The sequence below is a fragment of the Oncorhynchus nerka genome, linkage group LG9a (genome assembly GCF_034236695.1).
Source record: "Oncorhynchus nerka isolate Pitt River linkage group LG9a, Oner_Uvic_2.0, whole genome shotgun sequence".
NCBI classification, from domain to species: domain Eukaryota; kingdom Metazoa; phylum Chordata; class Actinopteri; order Salmoniformes; family Salmonidae; genus Oncorhynchus; species Oncorhynchus nerka.
The window spans coordinates 41,282,685-41,307,183 of NC_088404.1; the positions used below are offsets into that span (position 1 = coordinate 41,282,685).

Below are 24,499 nucleotides of genomic sequence, written 5' to 3' on the forward strand. Positions count from 1 at the left end.
AGGTTATTTTTGCACCCATGATAAGTATAAGTGGGAACAACATGGCATCAAATGATAAAAATTACATTAAAATCTTTAGATTTCAAAAGGATTAGGAGTGATTGAATACAATGACGTTCTAATGCATTCATTAGATTTGTCTAAATGCAGGGCTATTAAACTTTTTGTTGGGTTGGTAATAACTTCCATTTATTTTATATTGCAGAGGACCATGTTGGTTATTCACCATATGGGTGATTCATAAATTACTAAACTGAACCTGCTGTTTACCGAAACCTTAGCATTTTCTTATATTGTACGTAGATTTCAATGTAAATCAATGTGCTGATCAAGCCATAGTGGGGGAAAACATTATATGTGTGTTCTTACTTTAGGGATAGAAGAGGCATCCGTCACCTTCTTGGCCCCGCTGTTCTCCGGGCTCATCTCGGGGTGGTCCACCTGAACGTGGCTCTCCAGGTCCTCCAGGGACTCAAACTTCACAGCACACTCGGGGCATCGCAGCCCAACCGCAGTCTTCTCTCCCCCGGCCTCCTGGGGAGTGGTGCCCCCGCTGGGAGACTGGCCGTTGGTAGCCCGGCTCATACAGCCAGCACACAGCCCATAGGGCAGCCCGTTCACATCCAGCTTCACCAGATCCTGCTTGTTCTTGAACTCCTTGAGGCACAGGGCACACTTGTAGTGCTTGTGTTGCTGCAGCTGGCCGTTGGGAGAGGAGGAGGCTGAGCCGCCCCCGCCTCCGCTGCCCCCGCCGGCTGAGAGCTTCTGCATGTGGAAGGTGCCGTGGATCTTGAGCTCCAGGGTGGAGGTGACCGTCTGCATGCATACCACACAGCGGAAGCCCGTCAGAGAGTTCCTCAGGTCTGGGTGCATCTGGCAGTGCTCTATGAAGTCCTCCTCGCTCTGCAGGGGCATCTTACAGATGCGGCAGGTGCCCGTGTCCAGGCTCTTGCTGTGGGTGACCTTGTGTTCGGTGAGCGTGAGCAGGGAGGGAAAGCGCTCTCCACAGATAGGGCACATGTAGTGCTTGGCGGGACCACGGTGGGTCTGGGCATGCTCCCTCAGGCCATTCTCAGAGAAGAAGGTCCGTGAGCACACGTTGCACTTGTGGTTTCCCTTGATAAAGTCGGCCTTCTTCTTGCGGGTGCCGGCGTCGTCGTCCCCGGGCTGGATGTTGTGGTCCCTCAGCCGGTGGTTCTGCAGAAGACTCTCCATAGTGTAGGCTGCTCCACAGATGTCACAGGCGTACATGGGCTCTGAATTGTCCAGCTCCTCCTCCCCTCCGCTGGCCTCATGGCTGTTGGCTACATCCTGACTCGCGTTCTTTAGCAGCAAGTTCTGCAGGTCAGCCTGCTCCGTGGCCACTGTCGATCTTTCGCTTCCTCCCCCACGCTTGGAGCTCTGGGTTACACCGTTGGGTGTGCCATTCTGGCTTCCTCCATTCCCGGTGCCGTTCCCCCCATCAAAGACACAGTGCTTCTCCCTCAGGTGCCTTTCCAGCAGAACGATGGCGTGGAAGGCCTTGCCACAGAAGCGGCAGTTGAACTTCTTACTGTGGGTGGTGATGTGGCACTGCAGCTCCACCTCTGTGCAGAACGTCTCCCCACAGAAGATGCACTTACGGGCCTTGCTGGTGACACCGGGGCCGGTGGGGTGCCCCAGGTGGCTGTGTTTAACGTGCAGCTCAAGGTCACTCTCCTTCCGGAAGTCCCAGGTGCAGGCTGTGCAGCGGAACATCTTCTTCTCGTTGCTGTGCTTGACAGCTAGGTGGACCTGGATGGACACCTTGGAGTCAAACACCTCCTGGCACAGCGTACAGTGGTACAGCACAAAGGTGTGCATGTCCAGCAGGTGCTTCTGCAGATCGTCCACTGAGGAGAACTGCTTATCACAGCTCTCACAGACGTACTGGGTGGACGTGGTGGTGTAGTGGACCGTCAGGTGCTGCAGCAGAGACTCCTGGGAGTCGAAGTCCTCTTTGTTGCACTGCGGGCAGGACTGCCTCCGCAGCAGCATTTCCAGGTGGGACTTGAGATGGGCTTGAAAACCCTCGAAGCTGCTGAAGCGCAGGTCACACTGGTTGCAGGGGTAGTCTCCATTGGACCCTGCTGTGGTGGAGTCCCCAGCCAGCCTATGGCGTTTGGGGGAGGAGATCTCCACATCAGAGGAGGCGGGGCTGAGTTCCGCCACCTTTGCTTGCCGCTTGTTATTGGCCAGTGGGATGTTCTTGTGGTTCTCCTTGATGTGCTTGGTGAGCTTGAGCAGGGAGCCGAAGATGGGCGAGTTGGTGCAGTAAGGGCAGGAGTAGACCTCCATGAAGGACTGGGAGGGTTGCAGGATGGGAGACTCCATCTTGGGCATGCCTCCTCCACTGCAGTGGGTCTGCTGGATGTGCTCTGTGAGAGAGGACTCTGTGAGAAAGCCCATGGAGCACTGGTTGCAGAAGAAGGCGTGGTTGCCCTCCAGGGTGGTGGAGCCTGCAACCATTCCTCCAGGCAGGCAGTGGGACACACGGATGTGCTCCTGCAGGGTGTTGATGTCTGCAAACATGTCTGGGCAGTAGTTGCAGTGGAAGGCCGACACGTTGGTGAATTGAAGCAGGGGGAAGGCCGCTGAGGCGCCTCCGCTGCCTCTGTGGGCTTTGCGGATGTGTTCGTTGAGGTTGTAGAGCGTGGGCAGGGTGTCCAGGCACAGCTGGCAGGTGTGGTTCTGCTGGGGCTTGTCTGCATGGATGGTCTTCAGATGAATCTCCAGAACGGCCAGGCTGTTGAAGTCTCTCTTGGAGCAGTAGGGGCAGCTGTAGGTCACCTTGGCCGTCCAGTGACCCCCGTCGTCATGGTCAGAGTTCGGGGCCAGCTTGCGCCGGCTCTGGATGGGCTTCAGGGTGGAGTCAGGGGTGGAACCCCTCTCCAGAGAGGCGCTGGAGTCCGGGGTGGCGCTGCTCATGGATGCCACGCTGCCCAGCACGGGGTCAGGGCTGGGACTGTGATTACTGGAGTCGGGCTGCCGGTGGCTGTCCATGTGGCAGTAGACGTCCTCCACAGAGGGGAACTGCTCTGAGCACACGGGACACTTGTGTTTGTGGTTAGCGTGGGACGTCTCGATATGGGAGAGCAGCAGGCCCTCATCACTGAAGATCTCGGGGCAGTGGATACACTGCAGGTCGGAGCGGTCAGACAGCTGGGGGTGGCGGGTCACTACGTGCTTCTCCAGCTCGTCTGTCTGGCTGAAGGTCTCCTCACAGTAGTCACACATGTACAGGTCCTGGTCCATCTCCCCTCCACTGCCTGCATTGCTGCCACGCTTCCCCCCTTCCTTTTCAGCACGCAGGGCCAGGTGCTCCTTGTTCTTCCTGTGGGCCTGCATGTGGCTCTGCAGAGAGGACGTGGAGGAGAAGCCTCTCTTGCACACGCTGCACTTAAAGGGCTTGCTGGAGCTGTGGGTCTTCAGGTGGATCTTGAGATGGTCGCTGCGGGAGAAAGCCGCCTCACATTCCTGGCAGCTGTACTTCTTGTCTCCGGTGTGGAGCTTGACGTGGCGGTCGCGGCTGCGCTTGTGCTTGAACAGGCGGCTGCAGAAGGTGCACTTGAAGGGCAGCTTGTCGCTGTGGATCTGCTCGTGGCGCTTCAGGTAGCTGAGGCGGCTGAAAGACTTGTCGCAGAACTGGCAGGGGTAGGGCAGCCCCGCGCCCCCTTCCTCCTCCCCTGTGCCCATGCCCAGATCGCTGCAGCCGTCCCCCAGCATCTGTGACGGTGACGCCACGTCTTTGCTGGAGGGAGAGGACCCTACCCAGGAGAGCCCAGGGTCATCATCACCATCTGCAATGCAAAACACAGGCAGAATTAAAGTGTTAGAGAGGAGATTTAAAAAAAAATCTAAAACAGAATAGAATTAAAGACAGTCCCACAAGATTTAAGAAATAAGGACAAATTGTATTTTCTCTCTCTTCATCCTCCCTAAGCAAACATTCCCCACCCCCTCTAGAATTACATCTGCCTTATCATATATTGTCATTATGGGGACAAGATTGAAATTCGAAAACCGATTAGAAGACACCCAATAGTGAGGGTATATTCTTATATAACAATGTGAATGAAATAAAACACGGGATTCTGTATGCTTTTCTCCAGTTTGGTGCTGACACAAGGGAAAGTCTATTAATGCATACATAATATAAATATACACAAAGAGCATAAATTAACTCTGTCCTGCTTTGTGCAGTCTGAGGGGGCCTGCCACAGCCCTCACGTCATCTATTTAGCATCTAAACTAGAGCCGTCTGAAGGAGAGGAGAAACGCTCATGACTTATTGAGCAGGAATGCTGCGAGCCAGGAGTCCCACTGTGGTTCAGACAAACCCAGAATTCTCCAGCTCAGCCTGTTTGCTTTATTTGACTAAGTTTCACACTCTGCTCTAAATGCGTGAGGAGAGAAGCCTCTGGTAGTCATCATCACACATAACCAAATGTTTACAATAAGTAAACAGCCTCCCGCATTTCCCCTCTCCACACATACATCTTATAAAACAGGCTTTTTACATGAGACTAGTCTGTAGCTGGAGGGCACGTGACTCAATCTGCATCTCATTTGTATTTTGGCTGACAATCACACTCAAACAGGTAACTGTCCTCTCAGCAAAAGTAGGCTTCAAAACAAAGTATTAACAACATTCTTTATCTAAGAGAGAGAAGTAATTTGCTACTTATCTCTTTAAGCAACTATGAATATTTTTCCCTTCCCACTACCCACTCGTACAATATGTGTTATACAAAAGGTATGCACTGCAGATTTGGTGGGAAATAGATGAATGTGATGAATCGATGCACTCGAAAAATGTAGATGCTGTGCAGAGCAAATAAAAAAACTGCAGGGGTTTGTGGGTCATCTTGTTGTAAAAACATGAATTATGAATTTAGCTTGGAGCTAGGAAAGAAACCTCTGCTCTAAAAGACTGTAAAACAGAGATATTACATGGAAGATAAAGGCAACAGGAGAGAGATGCCATCCAGCCACAACAATGAGGAGAGAAATATTACAGGACGAGGGCAAGTTAATAAACAAGTATGAACGAGACCAAGGAAATGGACAAAGATGGAAAGAAAAGATGCTGGGAAATATGTTTGAGAGAATTTGTACAGAGAAGCAGGAGAAACTAACAATTACAGCCTATTTACATGCTACAGATCAAACCAGTAACACGCTGTTTTGTTGAGTACATAAATCCTAACATAAATGCTATTTTGAGCCCAAAACGGAGTACCACCTGCATTGTGTGTGTGTGTGTGTATGCGTGCATCTGTGCTCGTGCGTGAGTGTGTGCTGTATTTATGTGTGGGTAACTATGTAAGCGTGATGGAGGGGGGAACAACTCTGTTTCTCAGATTACAGTTAAGGCCTGTACCCCACTGTCTACACAGCTGGGGTGTCTGGACATCCCCTCCCTATTGTAGCCATTCCCCCCAGTCCTCCTCTCATGCCTTTGTGTCCGTGTCAGGATAAGAGTCATTCTGACACAAGTTAAACCCCGGCAACACAGGAGCGAGAGAGGGCCTCGGCGTCCCGAATAAAGAGAGGGGATGAAAAGCCCAAAAGGGCCTTAACTGGGGTGAATTCTTTGGCTGCACAATGAAAGCGTGGCCCCTGACAGGCTGGTCTCTGATGTGAGCCGAGTGGAGGTGAGAGAGCAGAGGGGAGAGCTGCTCACGACTGACAGGTACGCCATCCTGCCGAGCCCCAGCCATGTACTGCACCACATCACACCACATACAAAGGAACACTTGCTTGAGCATGAAGAAGAAGAAATAAATAAAATGAGAGATAAATAAGTAGAGAAGTGGGAGGGAGAAAGAATGGTGAGGGAAGAAGAGAAGAAAAAAAACTCCTGGCACATGTGGTCATTCTGTCGAATTCTAAATCTATTAATGCTAATGCAATCCCTCTGACTGCAACAGAATGTGAGAAATCACTTTTGAGAAAGGAGATTATAGTCATTAAATAGCCTTAATCCTCAGAAGTGTGGCTGTCGGAAAATGGAAGATCACATGGCTTTTAGAGGGCTTTTGTCATCGGTCCGCTGGGGGACTTGGCAAGAGCACTAAACAGGGTAAGAAATTTCAATGAAAAGTTAAATTAGAAAAGAAACAGAAAATAAAGAGGGGGAAGCAGAGAGAAAAGCGAGAAAAGACTGGAATGGGCACGCAAACACATGCTGCTCCCATGTCTCCTCACTCCAGCGTTCCCAAGCACACCCCTGATGGCTTCTCTGTCTTTATCTCGCTCTCCCAGTCTGTTCCACCCTCCGTCCGCCCATGTCTTTCATGTTGTTACTCATTACTGAATTAACAGGCTACAGTCATGGCTGCCCCTGGCGCTGGCCTTCACCTCCGCTGCCATGGCCCAGGTGGAGGGGTGGGGCCAGGCAGGGAGGAGGGAGTGCCTGGCAGATGGAGACACTGCAGTCCAGAGGAAGAACGGCCATCCTGCCTCCAATCAGGGCCCAGTAATTGGAACTGGCCGAACAAAACACAAGGCCACAGACGAAGGCCCCAACTGAGCTCTACCTGAGTACGAGCATAGAGGTAGTGGATGGATGGAGCAGGGATGGCCAATTTTGGTCTGAGTTTCAAGAGGACGCCCCATGCTGCCCCACCCCCCACCTCGCTCTATCCAGACTGGGCCGGCCTGATGACGCCTGTCCCCTCTCTAATAGGCTGGCCAGCCAGCCGGCATGCCGAGGCCGGAGCGTGGAGGAAACGCGGTAATGAAGACATGCCCAGCCTGGCGTCCCCAGCTCTAGCTTGCTCTTCCCCTCATCAGACACGAGGACAGAGGTCCGTCTCCCCGTGTACCCCATCCCAAAACCACGCCACCCCTGAGAAGCCGCTGTGGCGGCGTCTCCTCTGAAGTGCAACGGAAACACAGCCCCAGAAAGCAAAAAGCCAGGCTGTTCATTAGAGCAGGACGGCCTCCCTCCGTTTCCACATGATGTCCACAACACTGACTGGCAGACAGAGACTAACGCCTTCCTTCATGTCCAAACAATGTGATCATTAATAATCTGTTCTATCAACTGTACTGCCACTAAACCTGCTCCATATGCATATGGAGATAATCTGCAGTGTCAACGTGCTCCTCCTGGGGGGGGGGGGGGGGAGCAAACAGCCAGCTTGACTGGGCTGACATCTCTCTACTGAGACTTGATTAAAAGCAGGGGGTCTGTTTCTATCCTATTCTAGAAAGCAGTTGTCTGTAGTCACTCAGGCCTTGGACAACCGTGGTGTGTGTGTCTGTTATTTATGCCGTACACATCATTTCAATACCACACAACATGGTTTGGACTAGGACAAAAACAAAGAGGGTGATCATTGAATCAATATTTATGGATGATCAATTGTCGTAATGAAGAGTAACAGCAAGGTCCATAGCTGCTGCCAACCCCCAGTGGGTCAGAGACAACAGGAATCAGGTAACAAGACTGGCCCTACTGAGGGAGCAGTGGGTAATGTAGAAGGTCTTCTCTAATAAGACTACTGTACAGTATGTGTGTATGTTTATCATATGGGCTCACCTCGTCACATTCCCCTGCCCTCCACTCACACCCCTCCTCCCTAATTAACATTTCCACCTTTCAGTCTGGCTCCCTGCCCAAACTTCCACCGAGCCCCCTGCCTGGCTCCCAACCCCATCCCCTTGGCCCCCTTCCCATGGCCCCAGGCAGCAGAGACACACCGTAGGGGGCAGAAAAACAACTTCCAGCCAGGTCTCTGACAGGGCAGCGCAGCATGCAGGCCAGACAAGCCTGGAGCAACGGACAAGCCGACAGGGGGAATGGAACTTTCAAGAGGAGAACTGCTCCCCATTTTCAAGCTCCTTCTGTCCTTACTTCTCACCTCTTCTCCCCTCTTCCTTCCTCCCACTATCAATCCATCGTTTCCAAACTTTTCCAGGGTAAAACTATCAACCTAAATTGTGGTATACTATGCTATAACTCATTCCTCAGTCAAATACTCTATCACAACACACACTGTGACTTCTGATGGGGTCTGAAGCCATGTGGGGTTGTTGTTGACCATCAAAATGTTTAATCTCCCTCTTTCGCAAATGTACACACATTTATCTCCCTAGGCCTAGTCTGTCTCTAGAGGTCTCCAGTCCACTGCTGTCCCTCAGACCCATGGGAGGCAGTCTGTCAGGGACCTGAGTACTGGAGGACACACACACACAGGGTGGGTGAAGTCAGAGCGGACGCAGTCTGTCAGGGGCCTGAGTCCTGGAGGACACAGTCACACGCTGCCCACAGCCCATATGGAGCATTTGGCGCCCAAAAGTTCCCAAGCAGCCGGCCACATTCCCAGGGCAGAAGGTGAGGGGCAGGGGGCGTCGGGGTGAGGGGGCATGGGGCGGCAACAGCTGACAGGCCTCTCCTCTCTTCACCGCCCAAGAGACATCCAGGTGACAGGAGGGGAACTGGGAAAAACATGGGAGGTTGACCAGTATATGAGTCACTCAGTCCTAAAGACACAACCTTGAACCACTAAGGACCTCCATCACCCCTCGTACAGTGCATTCTGAAAGTATTCAGACACCTAGACTTTTCTCACATTATATGTTACAGCCTCATTCTGAAATGTATTACAGATTTGTTTTCTTATCAATCTACACACAATACCCCATACTGCCAAACGAAAACAGATATTTAGAAATATTTGCAAAATTAAAAATCAAAAACAGAAATACCTTAATTACATAAGTATTCAGACCCTCTGCTATGAGACTTGAAATTGAGCCCAGATGCATCCCGTTTCCATTGATGTGTCCAGGCACAGATCTGGGCATGGGTACCAAAACATTTTTGCAGCATTGAAGGTCCTCAAGAACACAGTGGCCTCCATCACTCTTAAATTGAAGACGTTTGGAACCACCAAGACTCATCCTGGAGCTGGCTGCCCAGCCAAACTGAGCGATCGGGGAGAAGGGCCTTGGTCAGGGAGGTGACCAAGAACCCGATAGTCACTCCGACAGAGCTCCAGAGTTCCTCTGTGGAGATGGGAGAACCTTCCAGAAGGACAGTGGACGCATGGAAAAAGCACTACAGCCCGCTTGGAGTTTGCCAAAAGGCAAAGTTTCTGAATGTCCTTGAGTGACCCAGCCAGAGCCCGGACTTGAACCCAATCAAACATCTCTGGGGAGACCTGAAAATAGCTGTGCAGCAAAGTTTGAGAAGATCTGCAGAGAAGAATGGAAGAAACTGCCAAAATACAGGTGTGCCAAGCTTGTAGCCCCATACAGAAGAAGACTCAAGGCTGTAATCGCTGCAAAAGGTGCTTTGACAAAGTACTGAGTAAAGGGGCTGTATACTTACGTAAATGTGATATAAAAAAACGTTTTTGCTTTGTCATTATGGGGTATTGTGTGTGGATTGGTGAGAGGAAAAAATATGAAAAAACAACTTACACTGAAAATGGAAGTTTGGTAACTGAATCTTGGTACAATCTCACTCAGTTTGTTATGCGTACAGATTTTCAGAAAACTTTGTTAAATATCTGCTCCGAATTAAGATTAAATGATGTCTGCAGAAAGAATGGGGTGTCAGCAATTATTTGGGGAGGGGAGTTATTGAACTACATTAAGTGAAGCAGATTTACACCGGGTAATGTTACTACATTAAGTGAAGCAGATTTACACCGGGTAAAGTTACTACATTAAGTGAAGCAGATTTACACCGGGTAATGTTACTACATTAAGTGAAGCAGATTTACACCGGGTAATGTTACTACATTAAGTGAAGCAGATTTACACCGGGTAATGTTACTACATTAAGTGAAGCAGATTTACACCGGGTAATGTTACTACATTAAGTGAAGCAGATTTACACCGGGTAATGTTACTACATTAAGTGATGCAGATTAACACCGGGTAATGTTACTACATTAAGTGAAGCAGATTTACACCGGGTAATGTTACTACATTAAGTGAAGCAGATTTACACCGGGTAATGTTACTACATTAAGTGAAGCAGATTTACACCGGGTAATGTTACTACATTAAGTGATGCAGATTTACACCGGGTAATGTTACTACATTAAGTGAAGCAGATTTACACCGGGTAATGTTACTACATTAAGTGAAGCAGATTTACACCGGGTAATGTTACTACATTAAGTGAAGCAGATTTACACCGGGTAATGTTACTACATTAAGTGAAGCAGATTTACACCGGGTAATGTTACTACATTAAGTGAAGCAGATTTACACCGGGTAATGTTACTACATTAAGTGATGCAGATTTACACCGGGTAATGTTACTACATTAAGTGATGCAGATTTACACCGGGTAATGTTACTACATTAAGTGATGCAGATTTACACCGGGTAATGTTACTACATTAAGTGATGCAGATTTACACCGGGTAATGTTACTACATTAAGTGATGCAGATTTACACCGGGTAATGTTACTACATTAAGTGATGCAGATTTACACCGGGTAATGTTACTACATTAAGTGAAGCAGATTCACACCGGGTAATGTTACTACATTAAGTGAAGCAGATTTACACCGGGTAATGTTACTACATTAAGTGAAGCAGATTTACACCGGGTAATGTTACTACATTAAGTGAAGCAGATTTACACCGGGTAATGTTACTACATTAAGTGAAGCAGATTTACACCGGGTAAAGTTACTACATTAAGTGAAGCAGATTTACACCGGGTAATGTTACTACATTAAGTGATGCAGATTTACACCGGGTAATGTTACTACATTAAGTGAAGCAGATTTACACCGGGTAATGTTACTACATTAAGTGAAGCAGATTTACACCGGGTAATGTTACTACATTAAGTGAAGCAGATTTACACCGGGTAATGTTACTACATTAAGTGAAGCAGATTTACACCGGGTAATGTTACTACATTAAGTGAAGCAGATTTACACCGGGTAAAGTTACTACATAAGTAGAAAGTAACGTCCAATAAAATTCATAGAATTGTGAATGTGCGTCGAGAGCGAGAGAGACCAACCGTGATTGGTTAAGATGAGTTTGACTCAAGTCTTGGTCGCTCTGTGAGAGCTGCAAGGAGCCAGCACTGTTAAACAGCTGCACATTAATTACATGTGAAGTGTACCAAAACAAGTCTTGCTACAGAGGCCATGTGGAGGAAGACGGCAGGCATCTGGTTCTCCCTCTCTCCCCCTACTCCATCCTGCACTCTCTACCTCTACTCTCTTTCTGCCCATCTCTTCTTCTCATCCCTCTCCAACCTTGCCTCTCTCTCGCTCTACCTCGCGCTCTGCCTCTCAGTCCCTCTCCCTTGCCTGTGTCACAGTGTGTGAGTAACATTTTGGGCATGTTCCCTCTGTCAATGGGCAACTGTTGTGAGATCCCATGGATGAAATCAACAGCACAAACCTTCAACAGACCCTGCTTTGCTCAACCGCTATGGTTTCACCTGCCACCATAGCTGCACCACCACACCATCGGTTTCAGTCAGCCCTTTGTCAGTGTCCGGCTATGGTGCTCTTGTTCTCTGGGATCTGAGCGTCCTCTCTTTCCCTGGGCTTTAGGCAGACCCCACCGAAGCGTTTTCTCCGTCGTTCAGCCCTCAACCTCTCCCCTATGATCAAACACACATCCTTTCTCTAACAGCTCACCAGGTCCTCTTGTTGCATGTAACCCTCTTCCCTCTCTCCTGACTATTCTCCAGGGCTTTTCAATGGGTTGTGACTCAGGTCTTATGACGCTGTTCTGCTCTGTAGGGTTATGAGTCAGACACTGTGTTGGTCTCTGTGCTGTGACTAAGGTGTATGCTGAGGATTTTCTAGGTTAAAGCCGTTCTCTCAGCATCATTCAACAGAGCTCAATCAACTAAACCTCATTATTAAAAATAGCCGGCATCGCCGGCGGCAGGTTCAGCATAGGAGGAGTTTAGTGGAGGGGTTAGCGTGTGTACTCAGAAGGAGGGGCCTTGGGATAGAGGAGTTACCAGGAGACATCACTTACGTAATGTCACTCCTATCTATCTGTGGTATGACAGCCATGTCCACTCAGAAATCTAACAAGAGACATATGGTCCTTTAGTAAACACAAATGGAGTATGAAACAAGCAGCCCTTTCCATACTGTCCAAGCCTGGCTAAGAACACCAAAATAAAATCTGCTTCAGAAAATCAGCTACCCCAACAACTAGAGACATTGCCACCTAGAGTCTGCCTGGGAGAATACAAGGCAGTGGATGCTGTCAAAATGCTTCCACAGTATACTGCCCCAAACATGCATCCATATATCCACTGAATGAGATGGGGGAAAGACATTACACCACTACATTGTGTCTGTCAAATAACAAACAGACAGACAAAATGTCCTCATGTTGTGAGCGACTACAACCAGACTAACGTACACTCTCTGTACCTCTACCAGTGGAGCAGAGCTAGTTGTCATTCTGCCACTTTTCCTGTTCCTCTGAGGTTACCCCATGTTTGTAGACCCCCCACCCCCACCCTGGTGTAGTAGGGCCTGTAAATAAGTCATGCCGGCAGCTGGAGCTGAGCAGAAGCAGTAGGCTGAGCTGTGTGGTTTCAGATGGGGAGATGCAGGCAGCAGCAGCCTGGGCTGAGAGATGGGGGTTAGGACTGGGGCTCCTGGGAGGCTTGGGGCCCAGGGGACCCCCAGCACAGGCAGAGAGAGGCGGGTACCTCCTGCCCACTGTGACACCCTAGGAGCCCCCCGGCCTCTCTGGGGAGGAGCGGCACTGAGAGGAACACCTGGACCTGCCATTAGTGACACACTGAGGGAGTAGAGCACAGACGGTGAGAAGGAACCACACACACACGGGGAGACACACACACACACACACACACACACACACACACAGGCAGGTAGAGACACACACACACACACACTGGCAGGCAGAGACACACACTGGCAGAGACACACACTGGCAGAGACAAACACACACACACACACTGGCAGAGACACAAACTGGCAGAGACACACACTGGCAGAGACACACACACACACAGGCATAGACACACACACACACACAGGCATAGACACACACACACACACACACAGGCATAGACACACACACACAGGCATAGACACACATACAGGCAGAGCCACACACACACACACACACACACACACACACACACACACACACACACACACACACACACACACACACACACACACACACACACAGGCATAGACACACACACACACAGGCATAGACACACACACACACACACACACACAGACACAGGCATAGACACACACACACTGGCACACACACACACACTCAGTGGCATAGACACACACACACTGGCATAGACACACACACACTGGCATAGACACACACACACTGGCATATACACACACACACTGGCATAGACACACACACGGGCAGAGCCACACACACAGGCAGAGCCACACAGGCAGACACACTGGCAGACACACACAAACCGGCATAGACACACACACACAGACAGGCATAGACACACATTCACACAGGCAGAGACAAACACACACACACACTAGCAGAGACACACACACAAACTGACAGAGCCACACACACACACACACACTGACAGAGCCACACACACACACACACACTGACAGAGCCACACACACACACACACTGACAGAGCCACACACACACACAGAGCCACACACACTGACAGAGCCACACACACACACACACTGACAGAGCCACACACACACACACACACACTGACAGAGCCACACACACACACACACACACTGACAGAGCCACACACACACACACTGACAGAGCCACACACACACACACACTGACAGAGCCACACACACACACACACACACACACACTGACAGAGCCACACACACACACACACACTGACAGAGCCACACACACACACACACTGACAGAGCCACACACACCACACACACACACACACACACACACACACACACACAGACAGAGCCCCCCACACACACACACTGACAGAGCCACAAACACACACACTGACAGAGCCACACACACACACACACACACACACTGACAGAGCCACACACACACACACTGACAGAGCCACACACACACACACACAGGCAGAGACAGGCGGACATACACACAGACACAGTGCCACAAACACAAAACCCCTCCGATTCAAGGAGACAGGCATGGATACACACAAGCAGTAACACAGAATAGGAACCAATACAGAGCACAGGCTCTGATTGACGGGTACTCACACACCCACACAGTAAGCAACAGAGAGGGGGCAGGGTGAAGGAGAAACCTGGACAACCCTGCTATTGTGACTGTACACTGTGAATAAGGACAGGATCATTAGTCTGTTATTAAACTGCTCAGGGTGACACCAGAGCACCTAGCTGGGGTTCAAGGACACAAAGAGAGCTCCACCTCAACACTGTCATTACACCACCTCTCACTGTCACACAGAGAGACCGGGTGAGGGGGGTGAGACAAAAATAGGAAGATGTAGAGGAAGAGAGAAATAGGTTGTTAGAGAGATATGTACAACTAGAGCTGCCCAAATCATCTGCAGCAACAACAACAACAAATCATTTTCTCCACAAATGTTTGGATTTTCCTGTTCTGTAATTCCTGCCTTGAGCAGCACATCTCCTCTCCTGGACAGGTGATGGGAGAGCTGGTCAGAGTACAGCCATGTCCAGGAGCGATGTGTCTGGGCAACATGCCTTCAGTCTGCAGCGCTACTCTACCACACACACACACACACACACAATTCGTTTTACTGTCCTTGTGGGGACCAAAACATTTATTCCCATTTATAATCCTATTTCCCTAAACCCTAACCTAAACCCTAACCTAAACATAACGCTTAACCCCAAATTGTAACCATAAACCTAACCCCTAAGCCTAAAATAGCCTTTTTCCTTGTGGGGACTGACTTCTGGTCACCACAAGAATAGTAAAACCACAAACACACACACTTTGTACAGATCTCAGAGCAAGCCCTGCCACCTGCCAAGCTACACCTACAATACTCGCCACTCATTTCCAGTCCAATGGAACTAGTACTCACCTCAATTGAACTGCAATTAGGGTTAAAAGATTTGTACTGATTATGTATAGCTACAATTGCCTAGCTGTAGCTAACAATACTGGTGTGATTGAACTGCCTATGGACTGCGTGGATACACACTAGCAATTAGCTGAGCAGAATGGCTATATCAAATACACAGGGTGGTGAATCAACAGGCCATTATTGTAGCTTGGCCATTACCTTCCTAACAAACAAAGCATGTCCCTGATTCCACCCACACAGCCACACAGTCACAGCTAGGCCAGCCAGGATCAATGCCTGGCAGGACTTGTCTCTGACAGGGAGCTACATAGAGACAACAGGTGGGGTTCCCTGTTTAGTGTAGGTCTACTTTCATAATTGCATTATTATTTTCCAACTAACAGTCCCTGGCCCTCTCCTACACACATGCACGCACCATGCATATGCCTCATAATTGTTTACTGTTCAAACAAGGGGCGGGACCTTTGAACGAGGGACAACGGTCAGAGGGGGCATGTCTGGGAGTCGGTCAGGGCTGGCTCAACGAAGGGCTGGTTGTTGGCTTTGTGAGTCTGCTTCACACAAGACCAGAAATAAGAGAAGAGCTTTTAACTTTGGACTACAAAGCCCCCCCCAAAAAAAATCTGTATCAAGTTCAATGTGGTCATCAACAAAAAGGGCCCAACTTTAAAACAAAAAATAGGGGAAAATATACGTTTCTTTGTGTATTAAAGAGCGCAGAGCCGCACAGTGTGTATCAAAAGGGGGTACGGACAGGGGGAAAGGAGCCACAGAGAAAAGAAATGGAGAACGAGACAAAGGTAGAGCTAGTGGGGGGAAAAATATCTGTCCAACATGAAACAGATCAAAGGCAGAGGCCGGGAGAATGAGAGGCCAGGGGGTCCTGTAATTACGGTCTACATCCGCCAAACCATGGAGCGAGAGAGGGAGGATGGGGGTTCCCAAAAACTTCTCAAATCCATTGGCTCCTGGGGTTGCCTTTGCTCTAGTCCTCACCCCCCCCCCCAAACCCCCACCAGGCCGTACAAACAGTGCCAGATCTAGTTCTGCCCTTCTCCCCCCTCCTCCCCGCCAGCGAGGCCCCAATCCACTCAGGGGTCCTCCCGCTGGCCTGCGGGGGGATGGCTGTCCACTGTGACTGCCCGACAGAGAGAGAAAAAAACTTTTGTTGGGAACTTCTGGCATCGCCCCAGGGGCTGTTCTCTGGGAAGGAGAAACCAAACTGACCTTCACACACACACACACAAAACCATTAAACAAACCCTCTCACATTCTGTTACATACAAGAACATGCATTCAATAAGCCGTCAACATGCCTATATGTGAGAGAGAATGCTTACACACACATACACTCGCACACAACTGGGTTCTGCAGATGCATAGTGGGAGGAATAGATCAATGGTGACCACTGGCTGGTTTGACTCCACAGCAGAAAAAAGGATTGCAGAGGGACCAGACAAAAAGTACTGCACCCTCCCGACTTCAAACACCTCACCACCTCCACCTTTTAATAAAGCACAAGAACAGAAACATGGAAATGTTAGGGAAAAAGACAATGCGGCTTTTAGCTCATTGTGCTTTCATGTCTTTCTACGGACCCCACGTCCCCCTCCCACCCAGCTTTCTAATGCTGCTTACCCTCGGCATGCTAATGACAGATCACCTCACCCATTCGGCTGCCCGTCAGACTGTCACGATTCAGGGTACAGTGGACCACAGTACTCCTCAAAAGACACCACACACCCCACCTGGTCCTGCAGTAACATACACCAGCCTGGGTTACAGTACTACACGACCACCCGGTCCTGCAGTAACATACACCAGCCTGGGTTACAGTACTACACGACCACCCGGTCCTGCAGTAACATACACCAGCCTGGGTTACAGTACTACACGACCACCCGGTCCTGCAGTAACATACACCAGCCTGTGTTACAGTACTACACGACCACCTGGGTTACAGTAACTATACCAACCTGGGTTACAGTGCTACACGACCACCTGGGTTACAGTAACTACACCACCTGGGTTACAGTAACTATACCAACCTGGGTTACAGTAAGTACACCAACCTGGGTTACAGTAAGTACACCAACCTGGGTTACAGTAAGTACACCAACCTGGGTTACAGTACTACACGACCACCTGGGTTACAGTAACTACACCAACCTGTGTTACAGTAAGTACACCAACCTGGGTTACAGTACTACACGACCCCCTGGGCTACAGTAACTACACCAACCTGGGTTACAGTAAGTACACCAACCTGGGTTACAGTAAGTACACCAACCTGGGTTACAGTACTACACGACCACCTGGGTTACAGTAACTACACCAACCTGTGTTACAGTACTACACGACCACCTGGGTTACAGTAACTACACCACCTGGGTTACAGTAACTACACCAACCTGTGTTACAGTACTACACAACCACCTGGGTTACAGTACTACACCAACCTGGGTTACAGTAACTACACCAACCTGGGTTACTGTACTACACCAGCCTGGGTTACAGTACTACACAACCACCTGGATTACAGTAACTACACCAACCTGGGTTACAGTACTACACCAACCTGGGTTACAGTACTACACCAACCTGGGTTACAATACTACACCAACCTGGGTTACAATACTACACCAACCTGGGTTACAGTAAGTACACCAACCTGGGTTACAGTAACTACACCAACCTGGGTTACAGTAACTACACCAACCTGGGTTACAGTACTACACAACCACCTGGGTTACAGTAAGTACACCAACCTGGGTTACAGTAACTACACCAACCTGGGTTACAGTAACTACACCAACCTGGGTTACAATACTACACCAACCTGGGTTACAGTAACTACACCAACCTGGGTTACAGTAAGTACACCAACCTGGGCTACAGTAAGTACACCAACCTGGGTTACAGTACTACACGACCCCCTGGGCTACAGTAAGTACACAAACCTGGGTTACAGTAAGTACACCAACCTGGGTTACAGTACTACACGACCCCCTGGGCTCGGCACAAAACCTGAATTACTGGAGCCATGAGGTTAATGCAGTATTATTGCATTCCATTTCACAACCATAGAGACTTTTTAGCCACTGGCTGAAAGGACAGGAACATTTTATTCAATTTCCTAATTTTATTAAAAGGGTTTGACTGATTGAGTTTAATCTGCATGACTTCAACATGTCAAGAGAGAATAAGGACACAGCAAGACAGAAGCTGCCAAACTCATAATGTAGGCCATTCACCTGGATGCATATTCACAGCTCTTACAGTACCTCCATCCACACACCACCAGCCTTCCTGTGACACATAGTTCGATGCCAGGCGAGGCTAAAAGCACATGCCTGCCCCAAAATTAAATTAATACAACAATTCAATTAAATCAAACCCCCAAGTGTTGTTATTACTTACTGGTGTTCCATTACTGAAATTGTATTACAAAAAACTAAATAATTAGACGTGGGTATCTAGAAAAAAACTATTTAATGTGGGTTTTCCTTGTTGACCCTCTTTCTGCTCTGATATTGATACCTATGAGTTACAATGAAGGGACTATGGGGTCAGGCCTGGAGTTGGTGGACGGGGGGGGGTCTAGTGTTGAAGGTAAGCAGTTATGTTGGGAACCAGTTTTACCATAATGCTAGCCTGCTACTAGTTAGCGACACAAGTGGACACTACAACACTGTGTTCCATCAGCCATGGGCCAAATGGAGAATTGTAGACCAGATCATCCTCTCTTCCAGATGGACTTACCAAACAGGACAACAGCAGCATAGAGGCCCATGAACGGAAGGTGGCTGGCCATGAGGAAAAAAACAAACCAGTGACTATCTTCCAATCTACAGTTTGCTGATTTGTGTATCTTGACAAGCTGTTCATTGGTCTCCTCCTCCTCATTACCCAACACCCCCAGTCTCTGTGCTCCCTTCAGCTTTCCTTAACTTTTCCACACAGTGGCAGAGTGCTGGAGGATTATTAGTGTTCTCCTCGTGCCTCCGATCCATACCGACCCTTATCAGCCCCTCACCAGTCAGCCCCAAGTCCCTCACAGCTGTCAGCCCCCCCTAGCCTCTCCTCCCAGCCTCCCCCTCCCCCTTTATCTGCTCACTCACAGGCCGCACTGTTTGGCAGCCGACCGGGGGGGTGAGCAAGTCTCTCTCTTCTCTCCAAAGCCCCCCCCCCCACATCAGCAGCAGCATCATCACCACCCCAGCCCTCCCTGCCTTCCCCAGCACATGGAAACAGGCCCGCATTGCTGTGCCGCGTCCTGGGGGAGTTCATTACTCGAGCAGGGCGCTCCCACCAGTGAGCCAGAGTGCAGGCCCGCCACGTCCCCACCGCGCTCCACTGGAGCTGCTCTCATTAAAAGGAAAAAAAGAACGAAGGAGAAAAAAAGAGTGAAAGAAAGGAAAGAGACTTCTTGCTTCTGAAAAGACAGTGATGCAGCAAGACTAATAACGTGACCGCTTAAAACATATATATGGTTGTTGTTGTGTGTTTTGTTGGGTATTCGAAGTCTTGTCTGATTCTATCCCCCATGGCTCTGCTTACTTATTTAGGACTATGTTTTCGATCATATTTGAAAATGAAAAGCAGATTTAAATATTTCAAAAGCTCTCCTCTGTGCGTGGGATGTGGGGAAGAGGGAATATAGGGAGGATTCTCTTGGTCCTTAACCCCAATTCTGGGTCTTCGGCTTTGAGCTCACTGCCTGGCCCCACAGTGCTCCCCACCCCCTACCCTCTCCTTGGGGTGGCTCCAATGTCACAACCACTGACAAATCAATGCTCACTCACCTATACACATTTTGTTTCCCCCAGCAAAAACAACTCAAATATGCCTCCCCCGACATCATAGCCAACCCCTCTACCTCACCCAGTGTGGAAGCACCCCCACGCCATCACCCACCGCCCCCTCATCTCCAGTGACTGCCAAAGAGCAACGAATCCGAATCAGGCACTAAGCAGGCCAGCTATTTCCAGGGACAAAGGACAGGGAGAGGAACAGTGTGGAGCAGGCCTGAGGGGGAGGGGGAGGAGGGAAACAATGGCTGCTCCAGGCCCCCAGGGAAGAAAGCCAGTCACATGCTGACGTCAGGGGGTGGGGTGGGGGTAAGTGGGTGTATGAGAGAGGCTGCCAGAGGCTGGTCCAAGCCCCACTGGGGAGCCCTTCGTACGGGAAGAACTGGAGAACAGAGCCTCCCCTAACTCCCATCCAACCGTAGCATAGCTGACATCACATCGCCTCCTCTGTGGCTGGCTGCTCTCATCAACTTCACTGTAATGTCTTCCATTGTCGCTACTAGCGCTGCTTCCTCAAAATAATATGCTGTCCACCCCGTCTCCCTCCATATCACAGTCTGTCCTTTTCCTCCCTTTCTCTCTCCATCTCTTCCCGCAGTGCCCCCTCATTATGTTTGCTGAGTGGTATAGACTGACCCAGACATGGGCTGCCTGCCTCACAATTAAAACATTCCCTTTAATGCCAGCCTACAGCCTCTCAGATTCCATCACACACACCTCAAAGCCGCCCTCTAAGATTACATAACAGTCCACACATAAAAAAGGGGCCAACCGGTCTGACAGAGAGCTGCAAAAACAACAAAGTGTGTGTGTTTTTATTTATACAGTGCCTTGCGAAAGTATTCGACCCCTTGAACTTTGCGACCTTTTGCCACATTTCAGGCTTCAAACATAAAGATATAAAACTGTATTTTTTTGTGAAGAATCAACAACAAGTGGGACACAATCATGAAGTGGAACGACATTTATTGGAAATTTCAAACTTTTTTAACAAATCAAAAAGTAAAAAATTGGGCGTGCAAAATTATTCAGCCCCCTTAAATGAATTCTTTTTAGCGCCACCTTTTGCTGCAATTACAGCTGTAAGTCGCTTGGGGTGTGTCTCTATCAGTTTTGCACATCGAGAGACTGAATTTTTTTCCCATTCCTCCTTGCAAAACAACTCGAGCTCAGTGAGGTTGGATGGAGAGCATTTGTGAACAGCAGTTTTCAGTTCTTTCCACAGATTCTCGATTGGATTCAGGTCTGGACTTTGACTTGGCCATTCTAACACCTGGATATGTTTATTTTTGAACCATTCCATTGTAGATTTGGCTTTATGTTTTGGATCATTGTCTTGTTGGAAGACAAATCTCCGTCCCAGTCTCAGGTCTTTTGCAGGCTCCATCAGGTTTTCTTCCAGAATGGTCCTGTATTTGGCTCCATCCATCTTCCCATCAATTTTAACCATCTTCCCTGTCCCTGCTGAAGAAAAGCAGGCCCAAACCATGATGCTGCCACCACCATGTTTGACAGTGGGGATGGTGTGTTCAGGGTGATGGGCTGTGTTGCTTTTACGCCAAACATAACGTTTTGCATTGTTGCCAAAAAGTTCAATTTTGGTTTCATCTGACCAGAGCACCTTCTTCCACATGTTTGGTGTGTCTCCCAGGTGGCTTGTGGCAAACTTTAAACAACACTTTTTATGGATATCTTTAATAAATGGCTTTCTTCTTGCCACTCTTCCATAAAGGCCAGATTTGTGCAATATACGACTGATTGTTGTCCTATGGACAGAGTCTCCCACCTCAGCTGTAGATCTCTGCAGTTCATCCAGAGTGATCATGGTCCTCTTGGCTGCATCTCTGATCAGTCTTCTCCTTGTATGAGCTGAAAGTTTAGAGGGACGGCCAGGTCTTGGTAGATTTGCAGTGGTCTGATACTCCTTCCATTTCAATATTATCGCTTGCACAGTGCTCCTTTGGATGTTTAACGCTTGGGAAATCTTTTTGTATCCAAATCCGGCTTTAAACTTCTTCACAACAGTATCTCGGACCTGCCTGGTGTGTTCCTTGTTTTTCATGATGCTCTCTGCGCTTTTAACGGACCTCTGAGACTATCACAGTGCAGGTGCATTTATACGGAGACTTGATTACACACAGGTGGATTGTATTTATCATCATTAGTCATTTAGGTCAACATTGGATCATTCAGAGATCCTCACTGAACTTCTGGAGAGAGTTTGCTGCACTGAAAGTAAAGGGGCTGAATAATTTTGCACGCCCAATTTTTCAGTTTTTGATTTGTTAAAAAAGTTTGAAATATCCAATAAATGTCGTTCCACTTCATGATTGTGTCCCACTTGTTGTTGATTCTTCACAAAAAAATACAGTTTTTTATCTTTATGTTTGAAGCCTGAAATGTGGCAAAAGGTCGCAAAGTTCAAGGGGGCCGAATACTTTCGCAAGGCACTGTATATATATATATATATACAGTTGAAGTCGGAAGTTTACATACACTTAGGTTGGAATCATTAAAACTCGTTTTTCAACCACTCCACAAATTTCTTGTTAACAAACTATAGTTTGGCAAGTTGGTTAGGACATCTACTTTGTGCATAAAAAGTAATTTTTCAAACAATTGTTTACAGACAGATTATTTCACTTTATAATTCACTGTATTTCAAGGCCTACCTTTAAACTCAGTGCCTCTTTGCTTGACATCATGGGAAAATCAAAAGAAATCAGCCAAGGCCTCAGAAAAAAAATGTGTATGCCTCCACAAGTCTGGTTCATCCTTGGGAGCAATTTCCAAATGCCTGAAAGTACCACGTTCATCTGTACAAACAATAGTATGCAAGTATAAACACCATGGGACCACGCAGCCGTCATACCACTCAGGAAGGAGATGTGTTCTGTCTCCTAGAGATGAACGTACTTTGGTGCGAGAAGTGCAAATAAATCCCAGAACAACAGCAAAGGTGCTGGAGAAAACAGGTACAAAAGTATCTATATCCACAGTAAAACGAGTCCTAAATCGACATAACCTGAAAGGCCGCTCAGCAAGGAAGAAGCCGCTGCTCCAAAACCGCCATAAAAAAAGCCAGACTACAGTTTGCAACTGCACATGGGGGCAAAGATTGTACTTTTGGAGAAATGTCCTCTGGTCTAATGAAACAAAAATATAACTATTTGGCGATAATGACCATCGTTATGTTTAGTTGGAAAAAGGAGGCTTGCAAGCCGAAGAACACCATACCAACCGTGAAGCACGGGGGTGGCAGCATCTTGTTGTGGGTGTGCTTTGCTGCATGAGGGACTGGTGCACATCACAAAATAGATGGCATCATGAGGAGGAAAATGATGTGGATATATTGAAGCAACATCTCAAGACAACAGACAGGAATTTAAAGCTTAACCCCAAGGACAACAAAGTCAGGCTACCCAAAACGTTTGACCCAAGTCAAAACAATGTTAAGGCAATGCTAACAAATACTAAATGAGTGTACGATAACTTCTGACCCACTAGGAATGTGATGAAAGAAAAAAGCTGAAATAATTCATTCTCTCTACTACTATTCTGTTTTTTCACATTCTTAAAATAAAGTGGTGATCCTAACTGACCTAAGACATGGAATTTTTACTAGGATTAAATGTCAGGAATGATGAAAGACTGAGTTTAAATGTATTTGGCTTAGGTGTAAAATTCAGACTTCAACTGTATATATATATATTTATATATACACTGCTCAAAAAAAAGCCACATGAGGTTTAGCATTGTCATGCATTAGGAGGAACCCAGGGCCAACCGCACCAGCATATGGTCTCACAAGGGGTCTGAGGATCTCATCTCGGTACCTAATGGCAGTCAGGCTACCTCTGGCGAGCACATGGAGGGCTGTGCGGCACCCCAAAGAAATGCCACCCCACGATTGACCCATCGCCAAACCGGTCATGCTGGAGGATGTTGCAGGCAACAGAACGTTCTCCATGGCGTCTCCAGACTCTGTCACGTCTGTCACGTGCTCAGTGTGAACCTGCTTTCATCTGTGAAGAGCACAGGGAGCCAGTGGCGAATTTGCCAATCTTGGTGTTCTCTGGCAAATGCCAAACGTCCTGCACAGTGTTGGGCTGTAAGCACAACCCCCACCTGTGGACGTCGGGCCCTCATACCACCCTCATGGAGTCTGTTTCTGACCGTTTGAGCAGACACATGCACATTTGTGGCCTGCTGGAGGTCATTTTGCAGGGCTCTGGCAGTGCTCCTCCTGCTCCTCCTTGCACAAAGGCGGAGGTAGCGGTCCTGCTGCTGGGTTGTTGCCCTCCTACGGCCTCCTCCACGTCTCCTGATGTACTGGCCTGTCTCCTGGTAGCGCCTCCATAATCTGGACACTACGCTGACAGACACAGCAAACCTTCTTGCCACAGCTCGCATTGATGTGCCATCCTGGATGAGCTGCACTACCTGAGCCACTTGTGTGGGTTGTAGACTCCGTCTCATGCTACCACTAGAGTGAAAGCACCGCCAGCATTCAAAAGTGACCAAAACATCAGCCAGGAAGCATAGGAACTGAGAAGTGGTCTGTGGTCAGCACCTGCAGAACCACTCCTTTATTGGGGGTGTCTTGCTAATTGCCTATAATTTCCACCTGT

General features: G+C 48.5%; 1 protein-coding gene across 3 annotated transcripts in view; it reads right to left on the reverse strand.

Moving 5' to 3' along the window:
- Nucleotides 1-24,499, reverse strand: part of znf423 (zinc finger protein 423) — a 161,076-nt gene that overhangs the window by 70,527 nt on the left and 66,050 nt on the right. For all 3 annotated transcript variants that reach the window (XM_065022612.1, XM_065022611.1, XM_029668154.2), the window contains exon 4: nucleotides 370-3,818. In XM_065022612.1, coding sequence (XP_064878684.1) covers nucleotides 370-3,818 — 3,449 coding nt within the window. The remainder of the gene's footprint in view (nucleotides 1-369; nucleotides 3,819-24,499) is intronic.